At 40.4% G+C, this 16,942-nt stretch overlaps 3 protein-coding genes across 4 annotated transcripts; 1 reads left to right on the plus strand and 2 right to left on the minus strand.

The window, feature by feature from the left end:
* Nucleotides 1–37: 37 nt before the first annotated feature.
* On the plus strand, nucleotides 38–2,560 carry micos13 (mitochondrial contact site and cristae organizing system subunit 13). Its single transcript, XM_085151185.1, has 4 exons — nucleotides 38–210; nucleotides 600–756; nucleotides 1,987–2,044; nucleotides 2,295–2,560. The coding sequence occupies exons 1-4, from the start codon at nucleotides 182–184 to the stop codon at nucleotides 2,390–2,392; spliced, it is 342 nt and encodes a 113-aa protein (XP_085007311.1). The 5' UTR covers nucleotides 38–181; the 3' UTR covers nucleotides 2,393–2,560.
* A 362-nt stretch (nucleotides 2,561–2,922) lies between these two features.
* LOC146491162 (spindlin-1-like) lies at nucleotides 2,923–7,661 on the minus strand. The gene is made up of 5 exons (XM_085151183.1): nucleotides 7,328–7,661; nucleotides 6,637–6,678; nucleotides 6,127–6,374; nucleotides 5,800–6,033; nucleotides 2,923–5,125 (listed from the first exon to the last, which is right to left on the minus strand). The coding sequence occupies exons 2-5, from the start codon at nucleotides 6,654–6,656 to the stop codon at nucleotides 4,920–4,922; spliced, it is 708 nt and encodes a 235-aa protein (XP_085007309.1). The 5' UTR covers nucleotides 6,657–6,678; nucleotides 7,328–7,661; the 3' UTR covers nucleotides 2,923–4,919.
* Nucleotides 7,662–8,486: 825 nt separating this feature from the next.
* LOC146491163 (serine protease 57-like) lies at nucleotides 8,487–11,066 on the minus strand. Of its 2 annotated transcripts, none has more exons than XM_085151181.1 (5): nucleotides 10,232–11,066; nucleotides 9,936–10,101; nucleotides 9,643–9,772; nucleotides 9,240–9,494; nucleotides 8,487–9,139 (listed from the first exon to the last, which is right to left on the minus strand). In XM_085151181.1, exons 1-5 carry the CDS (start codon nucleotides 10,269–10,271, stop codon nucleotides 8,987–8,989), a joined length of 744 nt encoding a protein of 247 aa, XP_085007307.1. In that variant the 5' UTR covers nucleotides 10,272–11,066; the 3' UTR covers nucleotides 8,487–8,986. The 2 variants fall into 2 exon arrangements, with proteins under 2 accessions (XP_085007307.1, XP_085007308.1); XM_085151182.1 differs by having other exon boundaries at nucleotides 9,936–10,089; nucleotides 10,232–10,603.
* Between the last annotated feature and the right edge of the window lie 5,876 nt (nucleotides 11,067–16,942).

Here is a 16,942-nt window from a genome sequence, read left to right on the forward strand (position 1 = left end):
CCTCTGAAATTACACCCGCCCTTACTTTTGAAATAGCAACTTTATTTACACAACACTGGTGCACACGGATCATCAAGCAGGGTTGTCCTTCAGTGCAGCTAACCAGCTAGCCTGATCTACGGCTCATTGTCGCAGTTCTCGTAATAACAGATTCTTAAAGGAGAATAGACCGCGTTGAACGATGGCGACGAGGATTTGGCCTGTTATGAAGTTAGTATTTTTATTTCAACTCCCGCGGTTCCGTATACTATTACTGCTCTAAATGCTCTTATTGGTAATTAAGCTAACTTAGGCTAAGCTAGCTGTCAGTCATACCAGGTCATTTTCAGTTGATTTCGTTTTAGCTCCAAGTTTAAGACTTAAAATATGCTTTTCTTTATGGAGTTAAACTTGGGTTGATATACTAACTCTCTGCAATAACGTGAGCTTATGTGGGCGGTTGTAAATTTCCCAACTATTAACTGCTAACTTGGCATCAAAGAATAATTTGTTGTTTACTTTGACAATAACTACGTGTGTCTGTAGTTTCAGTTTGCCCTGTTGGGAAATTGGGGTATTTCAGATCAATTGTATTACTGCATCTGTTCTTTCATTTCCAGACTGGCCACCAAGGTGACCATTGCAGGAGGAGCTGTCTATGTTGCCTATGACTCTGGTCTCTTGGGGAACAGTGAACAGGGCTCCGAGGCTCTGCAGAAGGCCAAAGCAGTAATCCCACCTGCCATGGAGGAATGGATGAAGTACTTTGGTGTGGAGGTACAAGATGCACGTTATAAACAACTATGTCTTCCTGGATCAGTGCCACTAGGCCTAATACAACAGAAAGTAAAATGGTTTTATAAAGTCATTGCATTAAATAGATCAGTGCTGCAGACAGCAAATTTGATTACTTGTATCATAAATGTGTAGAAATTTCTTTTTGCTTTCTAGCCTTTCTCTTATGAGATCAGAAACGCTCTAATGCATACATAGTTACAGTACAACCATGACATCATAAACCTTTGTGAGGCATGTACTTTGATTCGTGGTAATGTATGTTGCTGACCTAACTAGCTCTGGAGCAGGTTGTGGTCTAGATTAGAGATCATCAGGTTGAAAATATAGTCAATAGCAATTCTTCAGATTCTCCTGTGCCTGAAGTCTGGTAACTGAGGCTTACCAGATTTAAGACTGAGACTTTATTAAAGTAAATATCTTTTCCAGCATTACTGACCAAAGTGCTTAAAGTGCTCATGCTCATACAAAACATTTAATACTACTGGACTGGCTGTTTCTTCCCACACACACTCACACCACTCATTTAGCTTCAACACTGCTGTTGCTTTATGCCTGTATTATTTAATCTTTTCAAATTTTTCAGATATCATAGTTGTAGCTTTGTAAGATCCGCCCATGTTTCTGACTGGTCGACAGCTGCCAACATCTAGCTGAATACACTCACAGCTAGATTGTTAAACTCTGGCTTGGCTTAGTCGATAAACACCATTGTAATTCTGCTTATCTTGGTTATCAGTGTTATTTTAATTGAAGTCAGATAATGGAAAGATATCCAGGGAATGCTGAAATTAGTTCATAGTACAGGTCCTAGTTCTGCTGACAAACCAGTTCGGGTGATTTAAAAAAAAAAAAAAAAACGTAAAAAAAAAAAACATAGAAAAGAACGAGTATTTATCCATTTCTCATTTATGATTTTATTCACAAACTCCAACAAGCAAGTTTTCACTTGAAACAGTGTATAAGTCTGCTCTTCATGATTTTATTTTAAAACCTGATTTGTTTATTTATTCATTTATTTTTAGTAGTCGTATTGTCCAATTATAATAAACACTTGCTCTTTTTCTAAATCAGACCTAAGATAAATTAGACCTTACAAGGAGTGTTTTCACCTATACTAATAGAAAGTCTGTATACCAGCTCCAATCAAAGCAGTGTAAGCAATGTAGTATGTTGTTAACAGAAAATAATGCACCCTATCCCTCTTGTCAGGCTCAGCTTCCAACCATACCTAAGATTGAGTTCTCTCCTGTTGACGCGTGGAATTCTGGTAAGAATTCAATTATTTGTTCCTTTTTTAAAAAAGCAAGGGTAAAACTTTACTGTGGTCACAAGTTTTGCACAGACTTTCTGTTGTGTATTTCACTTGTTACATGCAGTAATAGTTTCAAAATTGTTTGGAGGCAGTAGTCTGTTTTAAAACAATTTTGGTATTGGTATTACTTTTGGTCTAGATCCTATATTGACCCTGATTTTTCACTATCTAAAACCTAAACTTCTCTTTTTTTCTTTTGTTGTAGGCGTACAGTGGACGATTTCAAATCTTTCTGAGGCCCCGACAAAAGCCACTGAATACACAAGTCAGGGGCTGCAATACTTGAAGGACCTCACAAAGTGAACATGAACTCTCTGGACAGCCCCACATTATCAGTCCTTTTGACTTTTGCACTTCAGAATGACATTACTTCTTCAAATGTTGAACCCTGCCATAAGAATGAAGCAACACACAACATCAAAGAAAACTGCTAGATTAAAAGATTAAAAGCAAGGAGGCTACTCTGCTGAATGGGTACTGTGGTTTTCTAACTGATAGTGGCCTTTGATAGGAGATGTACATAATGGAAAGGAAATTTTATTTTTAAGAAGGCAATCTTTCATTTTGTGTATACCTCAAAATTGTGTATACCAAATAGTTGCTATCGGCACTGTCCAGCAGAGAGTGTTATTCTGCCCTCACCTTGCCCAAAAAATGTTAAGAATATCTGTGTGTGTGTGTATATATATATATATATATATATATATATATATATGCAATTTCACTATTTGTGAGCAATATATCAATCTTAAAACATCTTGTCTCATCATTAGTTTGATCTATCAAGTCATGTAACATATAGTGTTCGGTCGACAAAAAGTGTAAGACCATACAAATGTGCAAAAATCTTTATTAATCATGACAATAATAATGACACAGTTCACTGTTGATTCTGCTACAACTTGAAAAGAAGGGGAGATGACTTAAAGCGTGAGGAAGAGCACACGCAGCCATTTATGATCAGTTGACTCCACTGTACACGATGCAGACACACTCCACAGCACCGCGAGCGGCGATGTTTAGTGTCAACCTTTTTTTTTTAATCCAAATGTAAGAAAACATTACCCATTCTGCCACGTGTTATCACTTCTTCACATCCAAATAAAGTTTATAAACCTTGAGGCACTGATCAGATATGATGCATGCAGAAAAAGAAAAGCAAAGGCTGAAAAGACTGAGGCCAGTTCAGCAACTACAACACGGTAACGAAAGCGAGATGACGTCCACGTGGCAAGCGAAGAGCCTTAGCTTCCCAAACATTGATTATGCCTAATCTTAAAATAAATTTCTGATCCCAGTGAAGCTCTTCATTGAATTTTTCTTTAAGTTTAGGGCTATGTTTAATCCATGAGTGGGAAACTGGCTGCTCATATTTGCAAGACTATGAGTTCCAAAGGCAGGAGTCGAGATTAGTCACTGAACAAATCGGTTGATTACAATCTTTAAATATTCATATTTTAATTAATGTACATTACTTTCTCACAAGAAGCTGGTGTGGCGTTTTAATGAGATACACTAATAAACTGAAGTAATCACAACAGGCAACATTACAAGTAACTTCTACAAGTTTCGTAGATTAAATACTGTCATTATGTACTGTAGCTATTTTTTTTTTCTTTTACATGCGTGTATCTTAAAGCGAAATTCTGCCACATTTGCACTTAAGGAAACACCGTTTGGGGGAAACTATTAAAGTGTACCATTACCTAAATATGTAAACTTTATACAATAAAGTGCTCCCCACAATGTCAACAGTGAGATTATACAACCAATGATAATGTGCATTATGTTTGAAGAACTTTTTCAAACTGCATTAAGAGCACACACACATCACTAATACAAATTGATAGTTTTAAAACTTTGCTCCAGCTGTCAGTGTTGCCACTTTGAAATGAGGGCCAAATAGCAGCCTCCGGGGGCAAAGATTCATTAAGAGCACAGTCAGAGAAATGGTAAGTACAGTATTGCAAAATGACAAGCCGGAAGGCACTTTATGATATCAGTGGGATCAAATTCATATGCAAATTTAGTACTTTAATTACCAGCACAAACATGATACTTGCACTCTTGATGTTAGGATTTAGGGCCTGTGCAGAAACCTTCCTTCAAGGTCATGAGGACATGTTCAGCACAAATGGCATATGCAGCGTGCAACCACTTCACCCAGCTACGAAAGCTGCAATACTTCACGTGGTGCAAAGGTGCAGGAATATGTTGGCTTTTAAAAAGAATTGGTCTCAATTAAGATGATTTTACAATGCAACTTCCATTTACTTCTGGTATTAAGTTAATTTGATATTCTTTGATGAACACACACACACACACACACACATTTGCATCTGCCCATTTCTTTTAATAACTACCTCAGTGGAAAACACCTAGTCCATAGGTGTGTGTCAACACTTATCGTCAATTTAGATAAGCCAACATAAAGTGCCCTTTGAAAGGAGATATTAAGCAGCTTCGTTAGTCACTGGAATTTAATTAAGAGGAGCACTTTTGGGGACAGACGTGAAAGTGCTGCACAAATGTTGTGCAGTGCAATCTTTGACTTTGTCCAAACTTTAAAGTTGTATTTAAAGTAGAGCAGCAACAACAAAACAATAACTTTCTCTCTGCGAAACAGCCAAGCATAGCAGTGCTACAGTTATGCTGTGCATACAAATAAAAAAAGAAAAAAGAAATAAAAAGAGATTGCACTGACTTCTGAACAATAAAGCATGTCAGCTATTTAACCCTGTCTAGGCTTTGAATAACAGATTGTAGCAATGAGTGGAACAGTAGCAGGTGGAGAGATGTCGGGGGAATTAGATAAAAGTGTCCACTATCTCTAGGTGGTTTTGACAAGGTCATAGACATGAATATGAAAGTCATCATCATATTTGATGTAGTAGACAGAGGGCTTGGCTGGGACCTGGTAGATGACCAGGCCTGTTCTCTTCACACCCTTGTCAGTAACGTACTCCACTTGTTTCCCAACGAGACTCTCCGTCTCTTCTCCTGGCTTCCTGTCTGCAGGCAACAGGTGCTTGTTTTCTGTGGAGAGAGGTTAATCATTACAACACCAAGATTATAATTACAGAAGAGATGAAGAGTAAAATAAAATCCTGCTGCTGGTGAAAGCTGTTGATAAAAAGAAAAAAAATAATGGTGTCATTGTCATAATTTTCACAAATAAAAAAAAAAACTTACTTTGTTTTTATACTTGGCTTTTTATACTCGTGCTATAAAGGTCAAAGCGTTTTGCATAAAGATCTCTCTATTTGCATTAAACTTCACTTGAAGTTAATGTGAATACCTATCTCTGCCAAATCAGATGTGGAAATTTCTTCACATGCTGGAAATGGTCGTTTAATGATACTATTGATTCAAACCTTGGGCTTTATTTACACAGCATGGCAGCTATATTAGGTATCTGTAATACTCAAATTTAACTTAAAATACTTTATTTTAAGGGATATAAAGTAGGCAAGTGCTGCTCACTTCCCTCAAAAAATGTCATTCTGCCAGAGTGCTTCTGTAAGTAAATAATAATGGATTGCATTTATATAGCGCTTTACAATTCCACTATTCATTCACTCACACATTCACACACTGGTATGTAAAATTGGCCCAGTTTAACTCATTTCTAATGCCATAGGACAAAAATGTTTACAACTCTGAAAAGTCTTGTATAAAACATGCCTCCATTGAACAGAAATTAGCAATACCTGCTTCAGGCAGAATCCTGAGGTCTCCTTCAGCATAGTCGTCCCACAGCTGGTACATATAAAGAACGGGGTCCTTTTCATAAGTAATATAATACCAGTTGGTCATAACTGGTGCTTTAGAGAGGACCATGCCTCTCCACTCATTCTTCTCTCCATCTTCCTTTTCAAATAAATGCTCCACCGCTTTGCCAACCAACTCCTCCGCCCCTGGAGGTGTCTTGACTTTATTGTTTACTGTGGAGACAGAAGCATGAAAGAGGACAATACAGACCCAGCTGTAACTCTAGAATCTGAAGTATGAACTGATCAAGGCAGACACTGACTTACCAACTTTTTCTGACAACACTTGTAGGTTGGACACTCTCTCATCCTTGAACAGCTCAATGCCATAGACGCAGTCAAAGCCATCGTATTTCACCATGAAGAGGGAAGGATTTACACAAACTCTGTCAAGTACTGTGCCCTTCCATTTGCTCTGATTCCCCCTCTCACGCCAGTTATGCTGAATGCGGACTCCCAGAATGTAGTTGGGGTCTGGGGTTACTGCGTCACTCAGTTCCCCGCTGCTCCGTTTTCTGGTAGAAACAAGACGAAGATGTAAGTCTGTGAGCCTGAGCCTTACACACAGCTCCAACAACCTAACCTAATTTGCTCTTTTAAGAATGCACCCGAGTCGAAATACAGTATGACCTTTGTCACATTTGTCAGCTATTTGTTCATTTCTGTGGCTTCCATGTGATTAAAACACTTGGGGGGGGGTTTCTTGCAGTGACTTCTTTGTGACAACGACGGCACAATGTGACATCAAATACATACAGCAGACGCAGATCGACATACCTGCCCCTTTTCTTGGACATGCCTCCAGAAATGCAAAGGTTACTAATTAAGAGAAAGACAGGACAATTAGTTTGACTGCCAAACTGACAAGCACATGTATGATGATTATACATTAAGAGATGCCACACACACATATATTTATGAAACAGATGCTGCCTGTTCAACAGACTGACAAGTCCTCGAGCCAATGAATTTGCATGACGGAATAACTTCCTGGGTATTTATTGACACAACATTACCATAGAGGTCACTGTATACTAAGACAAGACTGTGTGTTATAGCTGACAGCAAGCCTCCCCTCATCTTAGGATCACAAAGTCTTAACAAAACCGACTGACAACTTTGAGAAAAGCCGTTTCACTGCTATGTGCGAAATTACAGGATTTAATGTTAGAAGGTTACAGTGTGACGCAAAGGACTCACCAAGTTACACATAAAAGCTGACTGGCAAGGCCATTAGACCCTTTACGTCACATGTACCCTACCTGTCCTGGACTAAAGCCAGCACACCGCCTCTGTAGGTTATCGGAAACAGTCTTAGCTCTACCTCAATGCAGATGTTACTGTAGGTAAGTGTAGGCGGACACATACATCCAGCACACTCTTCGGTGTCTTTAATGGCAGCTAGCAAACACAGCTAAAAACTGTGTGTTTACAGCCTTGTTCTCTACGTGGAACATATTTTCATTACCTTTAAGCAGATTTCATATCAGCATTGTTCAGTTCGTCTGGCAGAGAAATGTTGCCACACACCAATCCGCCTATGTAAAATCTCGCGAAACCTGTGGGAAAGGGAAAGGAGGGGAGAGAAGACTCTATATCCCGTCAAGGCGTGAGTCACCAGAGCCGTAGAGAAGAATGAGAGCAGGGCGCGGGGAGTGATGGGAAATGATGTTTTGGTGTCCGCGAAACTGACTTTTTTTTTTTTTTTTTTTTTTTTTTTACACAAAACATAAACAGTTTCCGACAGTGATTCGTGAATACTGTCAGCTCGTGTGTTCTAGAAATATGAGAAATAAAGCGGTTAAGTCTTTGGTACACGGGCAAGATGACAAGATAGCTACACAACACAACCAACAAGCAGGAAAAATGAGGTCAGAATTTTCTATGACGCAGGAGTTGCCTATGGTTTCAATTAAAGGGACAGACCGTATTTGTTTTAGTTTTTTGGCGTCACTGTTTGAGCTGTGAGAGCATTTTGTTTGTAAAATTAGAATATTACTCTAAAACATGGAAATTTAAAGCTTACAACAATACTTTATAACAATAAGGAAGCTGTTTTTATTAGATGGACTTAAAATATTGTAAAAATAAATGTGCAGGCTTAGAATTAGGAGTTAATAGGTGTGGACAAATATTAGACACATGACAAGGACACTTGCATAGTGTGACCTTCATGTTTTGGGCTGCCTTAATCATCTGAATCAATCTTATCAATCTTAATCTTATTTTAACAGATGCACAGAGCCAGTAATATATATTCAGTATGGTGTTATATGAGCTTTGCAGTGTTTCCCATAAAGCCATTACTAGTTGCTCTCCCCCTAAAGGTATGTTAGAGTACTGCAGTTGTTGTTGGGGTTTTTTTGGTTTGTTTATTTGATTTTTCAATATATTTTTTAAAAGTCAGTCAAGCATAATTCCAAAAACACATTTTAAAAAGTAAAAACTGGAGGTTAATTAAAAAAAATAGTATCCAATAAACTATTCTAGAGAGGAACAAATATAGTCAGGCTCAGTGTGGAGTGAGTTTTCAATATTTAATGGCAGAAACAAAAATGTTATATGGTTGAAATGCAGCAGTTATGAAGATGACAGTGTTGGAGGCCTTCTTTTTTTGTAATACCTAAAAAACAAACAAACAAACAAACAAACAATCAACTGGAACAGGATGCAGCTGCCTCCCTGTGACTGAGAATGACAAAGATATTCAGTGAGGCTCAATGAGCCTGTGCTTCTTGCTAAATATTTTAACTCTTCCGTGAGGTATCATTATACTAGTATCACTGCATGATGAAGAAAATGATTTGCATGAATTGAGTGTTTCAATATTTAGTGTAATGTGCGGTACGCCATCCAGCTTTTCTCAAAATGAATAAATAAAATCACAATGTACAATAACTCTCGAGCAAAAGTATTTTATTTTAGATTGTGTTCTTATTTGAAACACATTGAAGTGCACCAACAGCAAAGAAGAAGAGAAAAGCATGCATGAACCTTTCCTAACCCATCTGAAAGGCACACCTAAAGCAAAAGGGTATCTGTGATGAGTGCAGAATTACAAAAATCATGGCTACAGCACCATAACCCAGTCAAGCGTTGCGACACATTATCAGTTAGTCTAACTGGCCTAATTGTCATTCAACACCCTTTGAATCCATGACCGGAAAGAAGATATGCGTGTATAGACATCGGGGGTTTGGGGGTCTCCACATCGACTCCCAGAGAAAGAGATAACACCCGCTGCATCTCCATCGCACACGAGCGGTCCACCTGAGTCTCCCTTGAAGAGAAATGATAAAGTACACTTAAGTACACTTACGCTTTGTTTAAAATACAGGTTTTTCAGGTTTTCCCAGTACTCAGACACTTTAATCTCTTACTGAGCAGAAGCCTTGAAGGCTGTGGGATCCCACACCGCAAACCATCGACTGTGTGATGGGAACTTGTCCCCATCTCCTTTTGCATATCATGTGTGGCAGAGTGGTGACGTTGACTTCCTGAAGCGTTTTTGGTAAGGTGTTGTTATCGCCTATATCGCCCCAGCCTGCTGTGATGCACTGGCTGATTTGATTCAGCCTGCCAGGTTTCAGAGAGATCACCTGAACTGCTTGAGACACTTGGGCCCTCCGGTTCAGCTGAGAAGGAGATCAACAACAGGAAAAATACTTTAAAAAGCTGAACGGTGTTAGTATTTGCATAACCTTAACATCATAAGTTATGTTTCTGTGCAAATTAGAAATGATCATGATCATGATCACGTTAGCAGACAGCTGTTGTTCTCACCTTAAGGAGCATGATATCATTTTTGTGTCCATCATAGCCTGGATGCGGAAAAGATTTGACCACAAGGAATTGCTGCTTCGTTGGCTCAGTACCTGTCAGGGAATCAACTCCTAGCACGACTGTGGGTATTCTACAAATTGCAGCAACATTTATTATGTTATCAAGAATCCAAAGTTAATCATTTTTCTTCCATAACGAAGAAACCTATTATGATATTGAGAAAAACTGATAGAGGGGTTTTTTTTTGTCAGTTCTGCAAATGCTGCCGATTAAAGCAAACACTGAATGCGTACCCACGTGTCTCACAGTGTGCTGCTGTGAGTACAAAGTCCTCTCTCACTAGTGCTCCTCCACACAAATGGCGACCTTGAAGTTGCACTGAGGCCATGTAGGGGAGTGAGTGGGGGGCAGCGTCTCGGCCTCCAATAATCCGAGAACCGTCAGCTCCTGAAACACAAACTAAGACGTCATTTGTTTATAGCAATCCAGGACAATATGTAATTAGTAGTAGGATACGTAGCAAATAAAAATATGCACAGTGTTTGTCAGATTTTAGATTATTTTTTATCATAAAGACATGAAAGCTTACCACTGAGGACAAACAGCAGAAGGAAGAATCTGGCTACCATGGTCACTGGTGAAATCCGCACTAAAGTTGAGGGAAGCAAATGTCTCTTTTCATGTTCTTTTGTGTTGCTTAAGTGTGTTTGCTAACATGCTGTAAGGTGTCTTGTAAAGGTCTCGGTAAAAATTACAAAACAAGGTTTCATAATTGATGTTAACGGGCAGTGGTATTTAAGCTGTAACACAATGCTCAGGAAGTTTAGTTGTTCATAATTGTTCCTCCCTAATTCTAGTTTGCAGTTAACTACAAGTACTAGAGGTGGACGGATCGATTCAAGTATCGACAGCATCGATACCAACACTAGTATTGGTATCGAAATTCAGTGTGTAGCCCGCTGAACTCTGTTAATTATTTCTTTGGAAAAAATAAACCTCAAACATGCACTGTGAAAAATGTCCAAATCTTTTTGTGTGCTTTAGAGAAAGAAAAATGTAGATTCCAGGTCTCCAAAAACCCAGTTTTAAAACACGTGAAAAGCTCAAAGGTGTGTTTTGTTGTGTTAACTAGTTATTGTGGAAAGTAAAAATCACACTTATATAGTGATGATTAAAATGTGTTCAGAATTTGCAAATTGAGAATTCATCTCATTAATCAACTTCAGCAATACTGGCTCTGTATTTACTTGTTATCAGATCAATACTAAAATTTGTAGTGTGGCACAGCACTACTGTGAATAAGGGAAAGTGTGAATGTTGGACATTTTTGTTGGAATGTCCAGGCAATGTTAAATGACAAGATATACGTGTTCAAATAGCATCAATTAACACACAACTTCAGATTTTTTATTTCTATATGATAATATTCATGATTAAACAATAAGAACAAGTACTCTGATGTTGTCTGAGTTTTTGTGCAAAGTATCGGTATCTGATCAGTGTCGTCAATACCACCCTGAATTTTACTTGGTATCGGATCGGAAAGGAAATCGGTGGTATCGCACATCACTAATACAGTGGGGCAAAAAAGTATTTAGTCAGCCACCGATTGTGCAAGTTCCCCCACTTAAAATGATGACAGTAATTGACAAATTACTGACAGAGGTCAGTAATTTGCACCAGAGGTACACTTCAACTGTGAGAGACAGAATGTGAAAAAAAAATCCATGAATTCACATGGTAGGATTTGTAAAGAATTTATTCGTAAATCAGGGTGGAAAATAAGTATTTGGTCACCTCAAACAAGGAAAATCCCTGGCTCTCACAGACCTGTAACGTCTTCTGTAAGAAGCTTTTCTGTCCCCCACTCGTTACCTGTATGAATGGCACCTGTTTGACCTCATCATCTGTATAAAAGACACCTGTCCACAGCCTCAACCAGTCAGACTCCAAACTCCGCCATGGCCAAGACCAAAGAGCTTTCGAAGGACACCAGGAAAAGAATTGTAGACCTGCACCAGACTGGGAAGAGTGAATCTACAATAGGCAAGCAGCTTGGTGTGAAAAAATCAACTGTGGGAGCAATCATCAGAAAATGGAAGACATACAAGACCACTGATAATCTCCCTCGATCTGGGGCTCCACACAAGATCTCATCCCGTGGGGTCAAAATGATCATGAGAACGGTGAGCAAAGATCCCAGAACCACACGGGGGGACCTGGTGAATGACCTGCAGAGAGCTGGGACCAAAGTAACAAAGGTCACCATCAGTAACACACTACAACGGCAGGGAATCAAATCCCGCAGTGCCAGACGTGTTCCGCTGCTGAAGCCAGTGCATGTCCAGGCCCGTCTGAAGTTTGCCAGAGAGCACATGGATGATACAGCAGAGGATTGGGAGAATGTCATGTGGTCAGATGAAACCAAAGTAGAACTTTTTGGTATAAACTCAACTCGTTGTGTTTGGAGGAAGAAGAATACTGAGTTGCATCCCAAGAACACCATACCTACTGTGAAGCATGGGGGTGGAAACATCATGCTATGGGGCTGTTTTTCTGCCAAGGGGACAGGACGACTGATCCGTGTTAAGGACAGAATGAATGGGGCCAAGTATCGTGAGATTTTGAGCCAAAACCTCCTTCCATCAGTGAGAACTTTGAAGATGAAATGAGGCTGGGTCTTCCAACGTGACAATTATCCAAAACACACCGCCCGGGCAACAAAGGAGTGGCTCCGTAAGAAGCATTTGAAAGTCCTGGAGTGGCCTAGCCAGTCTCCAGACCTCAACCCCATAGAAAATCTGTGGCGGGAGTTGAAAGTCCGTGTTGCTCGGCGACAGCCCCAAAACATCACTGCTCTTGAGAAGATCTGCATGGAGGAATGGGCCAAAATACCAGCTACTGTGTGTGCAAACCTGGTAAAGACCTATAGTAAACGTTTGACCTCTGTTATTGCCAACAAAGGTTATGTTACAAAGTATTGAGTTGTATTTTTGTTATTGACCAAATACTTATTTTCCACCCTGATTTACGAATAAATTCTTTACAAATCCTACCATGTGAATTCATGGATTTTTTTTTTTTTTTCACATTCTGTCTCTCACAGTTGAAGTGTACCTCTGGTGCAAATTACTGACCTCTGTCATCATTTTAAGTGGGGGAACTTGCACAATCGGTGGCTGACTAAATACTTTTTTGCCCCACTGTAAGTCTGTGTTTGCATGTTTGTAGTTACGGGTAATATGGGATACTTACACTTCCCCTTTTGTGTGTTGAAAAGAGTGCTCTTAAGAAACGCTGCGATTTTGTATAGCACAATATACCACACCCCAAGAATACTTCTGCTTTAACCTAAAACTGGGTTTCTTGCTGCATGCATAAGATTTTAAATTTTAAATGCATGCTCCTGAAAATCTGATTAATGCACTTCCTGTGATTTTGCATTTATAGAATCTGAAATGCGGTGTTTGAGAAATGGCAGGAAGAGAGAATATCCCTTTAGTAACAGTAACAACATGTTTGTGGTGAGTATTCTGACAGTGCCTTAGAAGACATTACATCAGGGTAATTCATTTTTTTCTGCTGAAAGAAGCGACACCGTGTCTCTACCCTGGTCCAAAAAATTAACAGGAATACTTTTTCATCAGAGTACAGCATCATGCCACTTACACTTCTGGGATATTGAGCTGGTCAGTTTTTTTAATCAGATTCAGCTGCTTTGGTGTTAATTACATTAACAACAGGTGCACTAGAGGTGGCAACAATGAGACAATTCCCAAAACAGGAATAGTTTTACAGCTGATTCGCATTTTTTCCTTCCTCATCTTTTTAATTTTGCATGCGTCTTGGGTCAGTATGTATATGGATATGTCTGTGAAGGTTCTCAGTCATCCAGGTCATTGTAGTCAAAGGAGCTTGCAAAGAAAAGCATCTGGACTTCTTTAAGTTACTTGAAGACGTTTCACCTCTCATCCAAGAGGCTTCTTCAGTTCTAAGGTCAAATGGTGGAGAGTCCCAGATATAAACCTGGTGGGAGTGTCCCCCCACAGAGGGACAAAAGGACCCCCTGATGATCCTCTAATCGCCTGAGCCAAGGTGTGGAACTGGGTGTGGGTCCCAATCAGCCAGAGTTTCGGGTGAGTTCATTGTGAAACCTGGCCCCACCTTATCATGCGAATTCCTGAGGTCAGATGGCCCAGGGTGTGAGTGTGAGTCATGTTTGTACCACATTAGTCTAATTAGATTTATTTAAATTCATCTTATATTGTTTAAACACTTTGGCACATCAAAAGTCAGTCTTGTTACATGAACTAGTAAAATATTTGTTTGTTACACCAATGATAATCTTGTTGAATGAATGAAATGTAACTTGTGTCTGTAGTACATGTTGTATTCATATTACATAATGTTTAACAAAAAAATTCAAGAGATTTACAGCAACTTCCAATGCACCCATCTTCTTATCTTTATCTGGGCTGCGGAAGTGATAGCGTAACTGGGGCAGGGTACAGACTAGACAGGTCGCTAGTCTATCATACAGAGACAAACAACCATTTGCACTTCAACACCTTTGGGTAATTTAGAATAACCAGTTACCCTTACAACTGCATGACTTTTAACTGTGGAGGAAACCAGAGTACGCAGAGAGAACCCACTGCAAACTTCGCCACATTGTGGATTTGAACCCAGGATATTCTTGCTCTGATGCAACAGCACGAACCACCATGGCATTAATCTGTCAATACAGACTTAACAAAAGTAGGAAAGCTATGCTTGATGATGCTTTATGTCGTTGTCCTTGACAAGTTAAACCATAAGAAACAGTAACAGCATACACGTGGTGTGGTTGTCTGCCTCTTACCCCAGTGATTTTCCTGTGGTTTGACATCTTATGTGATCTTGTGAATTTCATGAGTCGACTCAAAAAATTTAATTGGGTGGTTGTTACATGCGCAAGATCCAAACTTGTAATTTGAACTAAATAATTCCATGTTTCTATGGTGAACATAATTAAATCATGTAGCATCTGCATGAAATTCAGCAACTTAATTTGTTCTTGTTGAGATGACATGATACAATCCAGTAAGAGTGGCTGGATCCAGGCAACTAACCACTCTTACTAGATTGTATGAAATCTGTTTTAATGACATGAATCAGAGATCGAAGCAGGAGGTCGTCCGTTTAGCTCACTGGATTGGCAGTGAACCATGTGCCACATGACTGAAATTGAGCAGAGCTTTGCTCAGATTCAGATTCAGATTCAGAATTTATTTGTCACATACAGGTTGCCCCGCAGTGAAATGAGACACCCCCCCCCCCCCCCCCCCCCCCGACCTTACACACATAACACAGACATTACATGGGGGTTACAAGTCGGAGATCGGCAGTTACGGAAAAAAACACTGAAATGTACACACAATGGGAAGGTACAAGAGGAAAAAAAGAGACCCCTACTCATGCTGTGCTTCCATGGTAGGACAGCACGAGAACAGGAAACAAAAAAAACTCCTCTGCACAAAAAAAGCACATGAATGTTCACAGCACAACATTATGAAGACATAACAAGCCACAGGGTTGGGTAGGGGGATGAGGAATAATCCCAGGCAACACAGCAGACATCCTGCCACTGCGCCGACTCGCCAGCGCGGGCCCAGACCCGCCTTGTGTTCCCAGGAGGTAACAAGCATCGAAGGCGTTGGAAAGGGAAGGGGAGATGAGTGAGTGCTTATCAGTGTAAGTGTGTGTGTGTGCGTGTCCATAGTTCAGCTGAGACAGTGTCCTTCGCCCTATCAGGCTAAGTAAACAGTCCTCCAGCCAATCCAGGTGTCCTTGCATGGGATGGGGAGAATAGTCATCACACAGTCGTTATCAGGGAGTGTTTGTCCGGCTTCAGCCTTGGGCCTGTGCAGCTGGCGCCGTGGTGGTGTCTGCATTTTGATCCCGAATTTGTTGATTTATTGAGAATTTTCAAAGCTGATCTTTTTAACACTCTGATACTGGTCTCTCGATCTCCCGTTGGAGAGCCGCGAAGCCTCCCCATGATGGTATCAAACTTCTGATCCGTGGTGTTATCATTCTTTTGATTCTGAGACCTCACAACTGCAGTGATCCGTTCTGTGATGTGATCCAACTTTCGCTCAAGGTTGTCATTTTGAGCAGGGCCCTCTCTGATGTATCCCACCATACGCTCAATGGTGTTGTTTTGAGCCTTCACAGCAGCTGTAAGCGTCTCCAAGGTGTTAACCATGCTGCGTTCGTTGTGAGAGGTCGCGACTCGTCCCGTCGCTTCGATTCCAGCGGACAGCTTTGGGGGGGTTTGAACAACCGGTTCCGCTCTCTTATTTCTCCAATAAGTCAGGGCCATGCCAGCTCCGATCAGCAAGAACCCCGTTATCATGGTTCCAAATAGGTAAATGTCTTCAGCGTCCTCGATCGACAGTCCCGCCAGGCACATGACTCTCCAGGTCTGCCACCCGTCCATCGTGTAACCGGCAGGGAAAGTCCCTCCGGGGCACTCGGGCTCTCCCGAGCCCAGACTTCTCGTTGAGAAGAGGGTGTCAATAGCATTCAGAGACCAGTTGATCAAATCCTTAATTCTCTTTTAGGTTTTAGAGAACGACAGTGAGAGACTGTTCCAGGGAAAAAAGTAATGCACATGAGACAGACAAAGACAGAGAGGCTAAGCAGGGAAGATAAGGGTAAGGAGGAGAGGAGAAAAGTGCGACCGCCTCCGCTGAGAGCCACACGAGAAGATGCTGCACATCTTTCCCTGCTCTCTACTCATGTTCTTGTCTAATCTTCACTGCTCCACTATCCAATGAAGGGAAAGAATTATCTTTAGGAAAGAGACTTAAGCAGAAGATGTTTGATTACTCACTCGTCAAAACAGTGTGAGGCAGTGGCCACAAAGTTATTAGTGATGAGAAACCCTCCACACACATGACCGCCGTTGTTTTGCACAGAGACCATATATCGCATTGAACTCTCCGGGGCTTTTTCTCCATGTATGATGCCACCCCCATGCACTGAATAAAGTAAAAGAAAAAAAAGGAAAATTAAATGGATGTCTCATTAAATGGTTGAAGAATAACAACAAGGACTTGTGATTCTTACCGTGTTGTCCAAAGCAGGTCAGAACAAGGAGGAGGAGAAATTTCTGCAGACCGAACATGATGCCAGCAAAATGGTTAGCCTTTGTTTGTACTGTAGGAGTCTCAGGTTGAGCCTTTTATAGAGCAGTTTCCTTTTGGCAAGTATGATTATCATCTGTCATTTTTTGCTTTTTGACCACTTCCTTTGC

The sequence above is a fragment of the Neolamprologus multifasciatus genome, chromosome 23 (genome assembly GCF_963576455.1).
Source record: "Neolamprologus multifasciatus chromosome 23, fNeoMul1.2, whole genome shotgun sequence".
Taxonomy (NCBI): Eukaryota; Metazoa; Chordata; class Actinopteri; order Cichliformes; family Cichlidae; genus Neolamprologus; species Neolamprologus multifasciatus.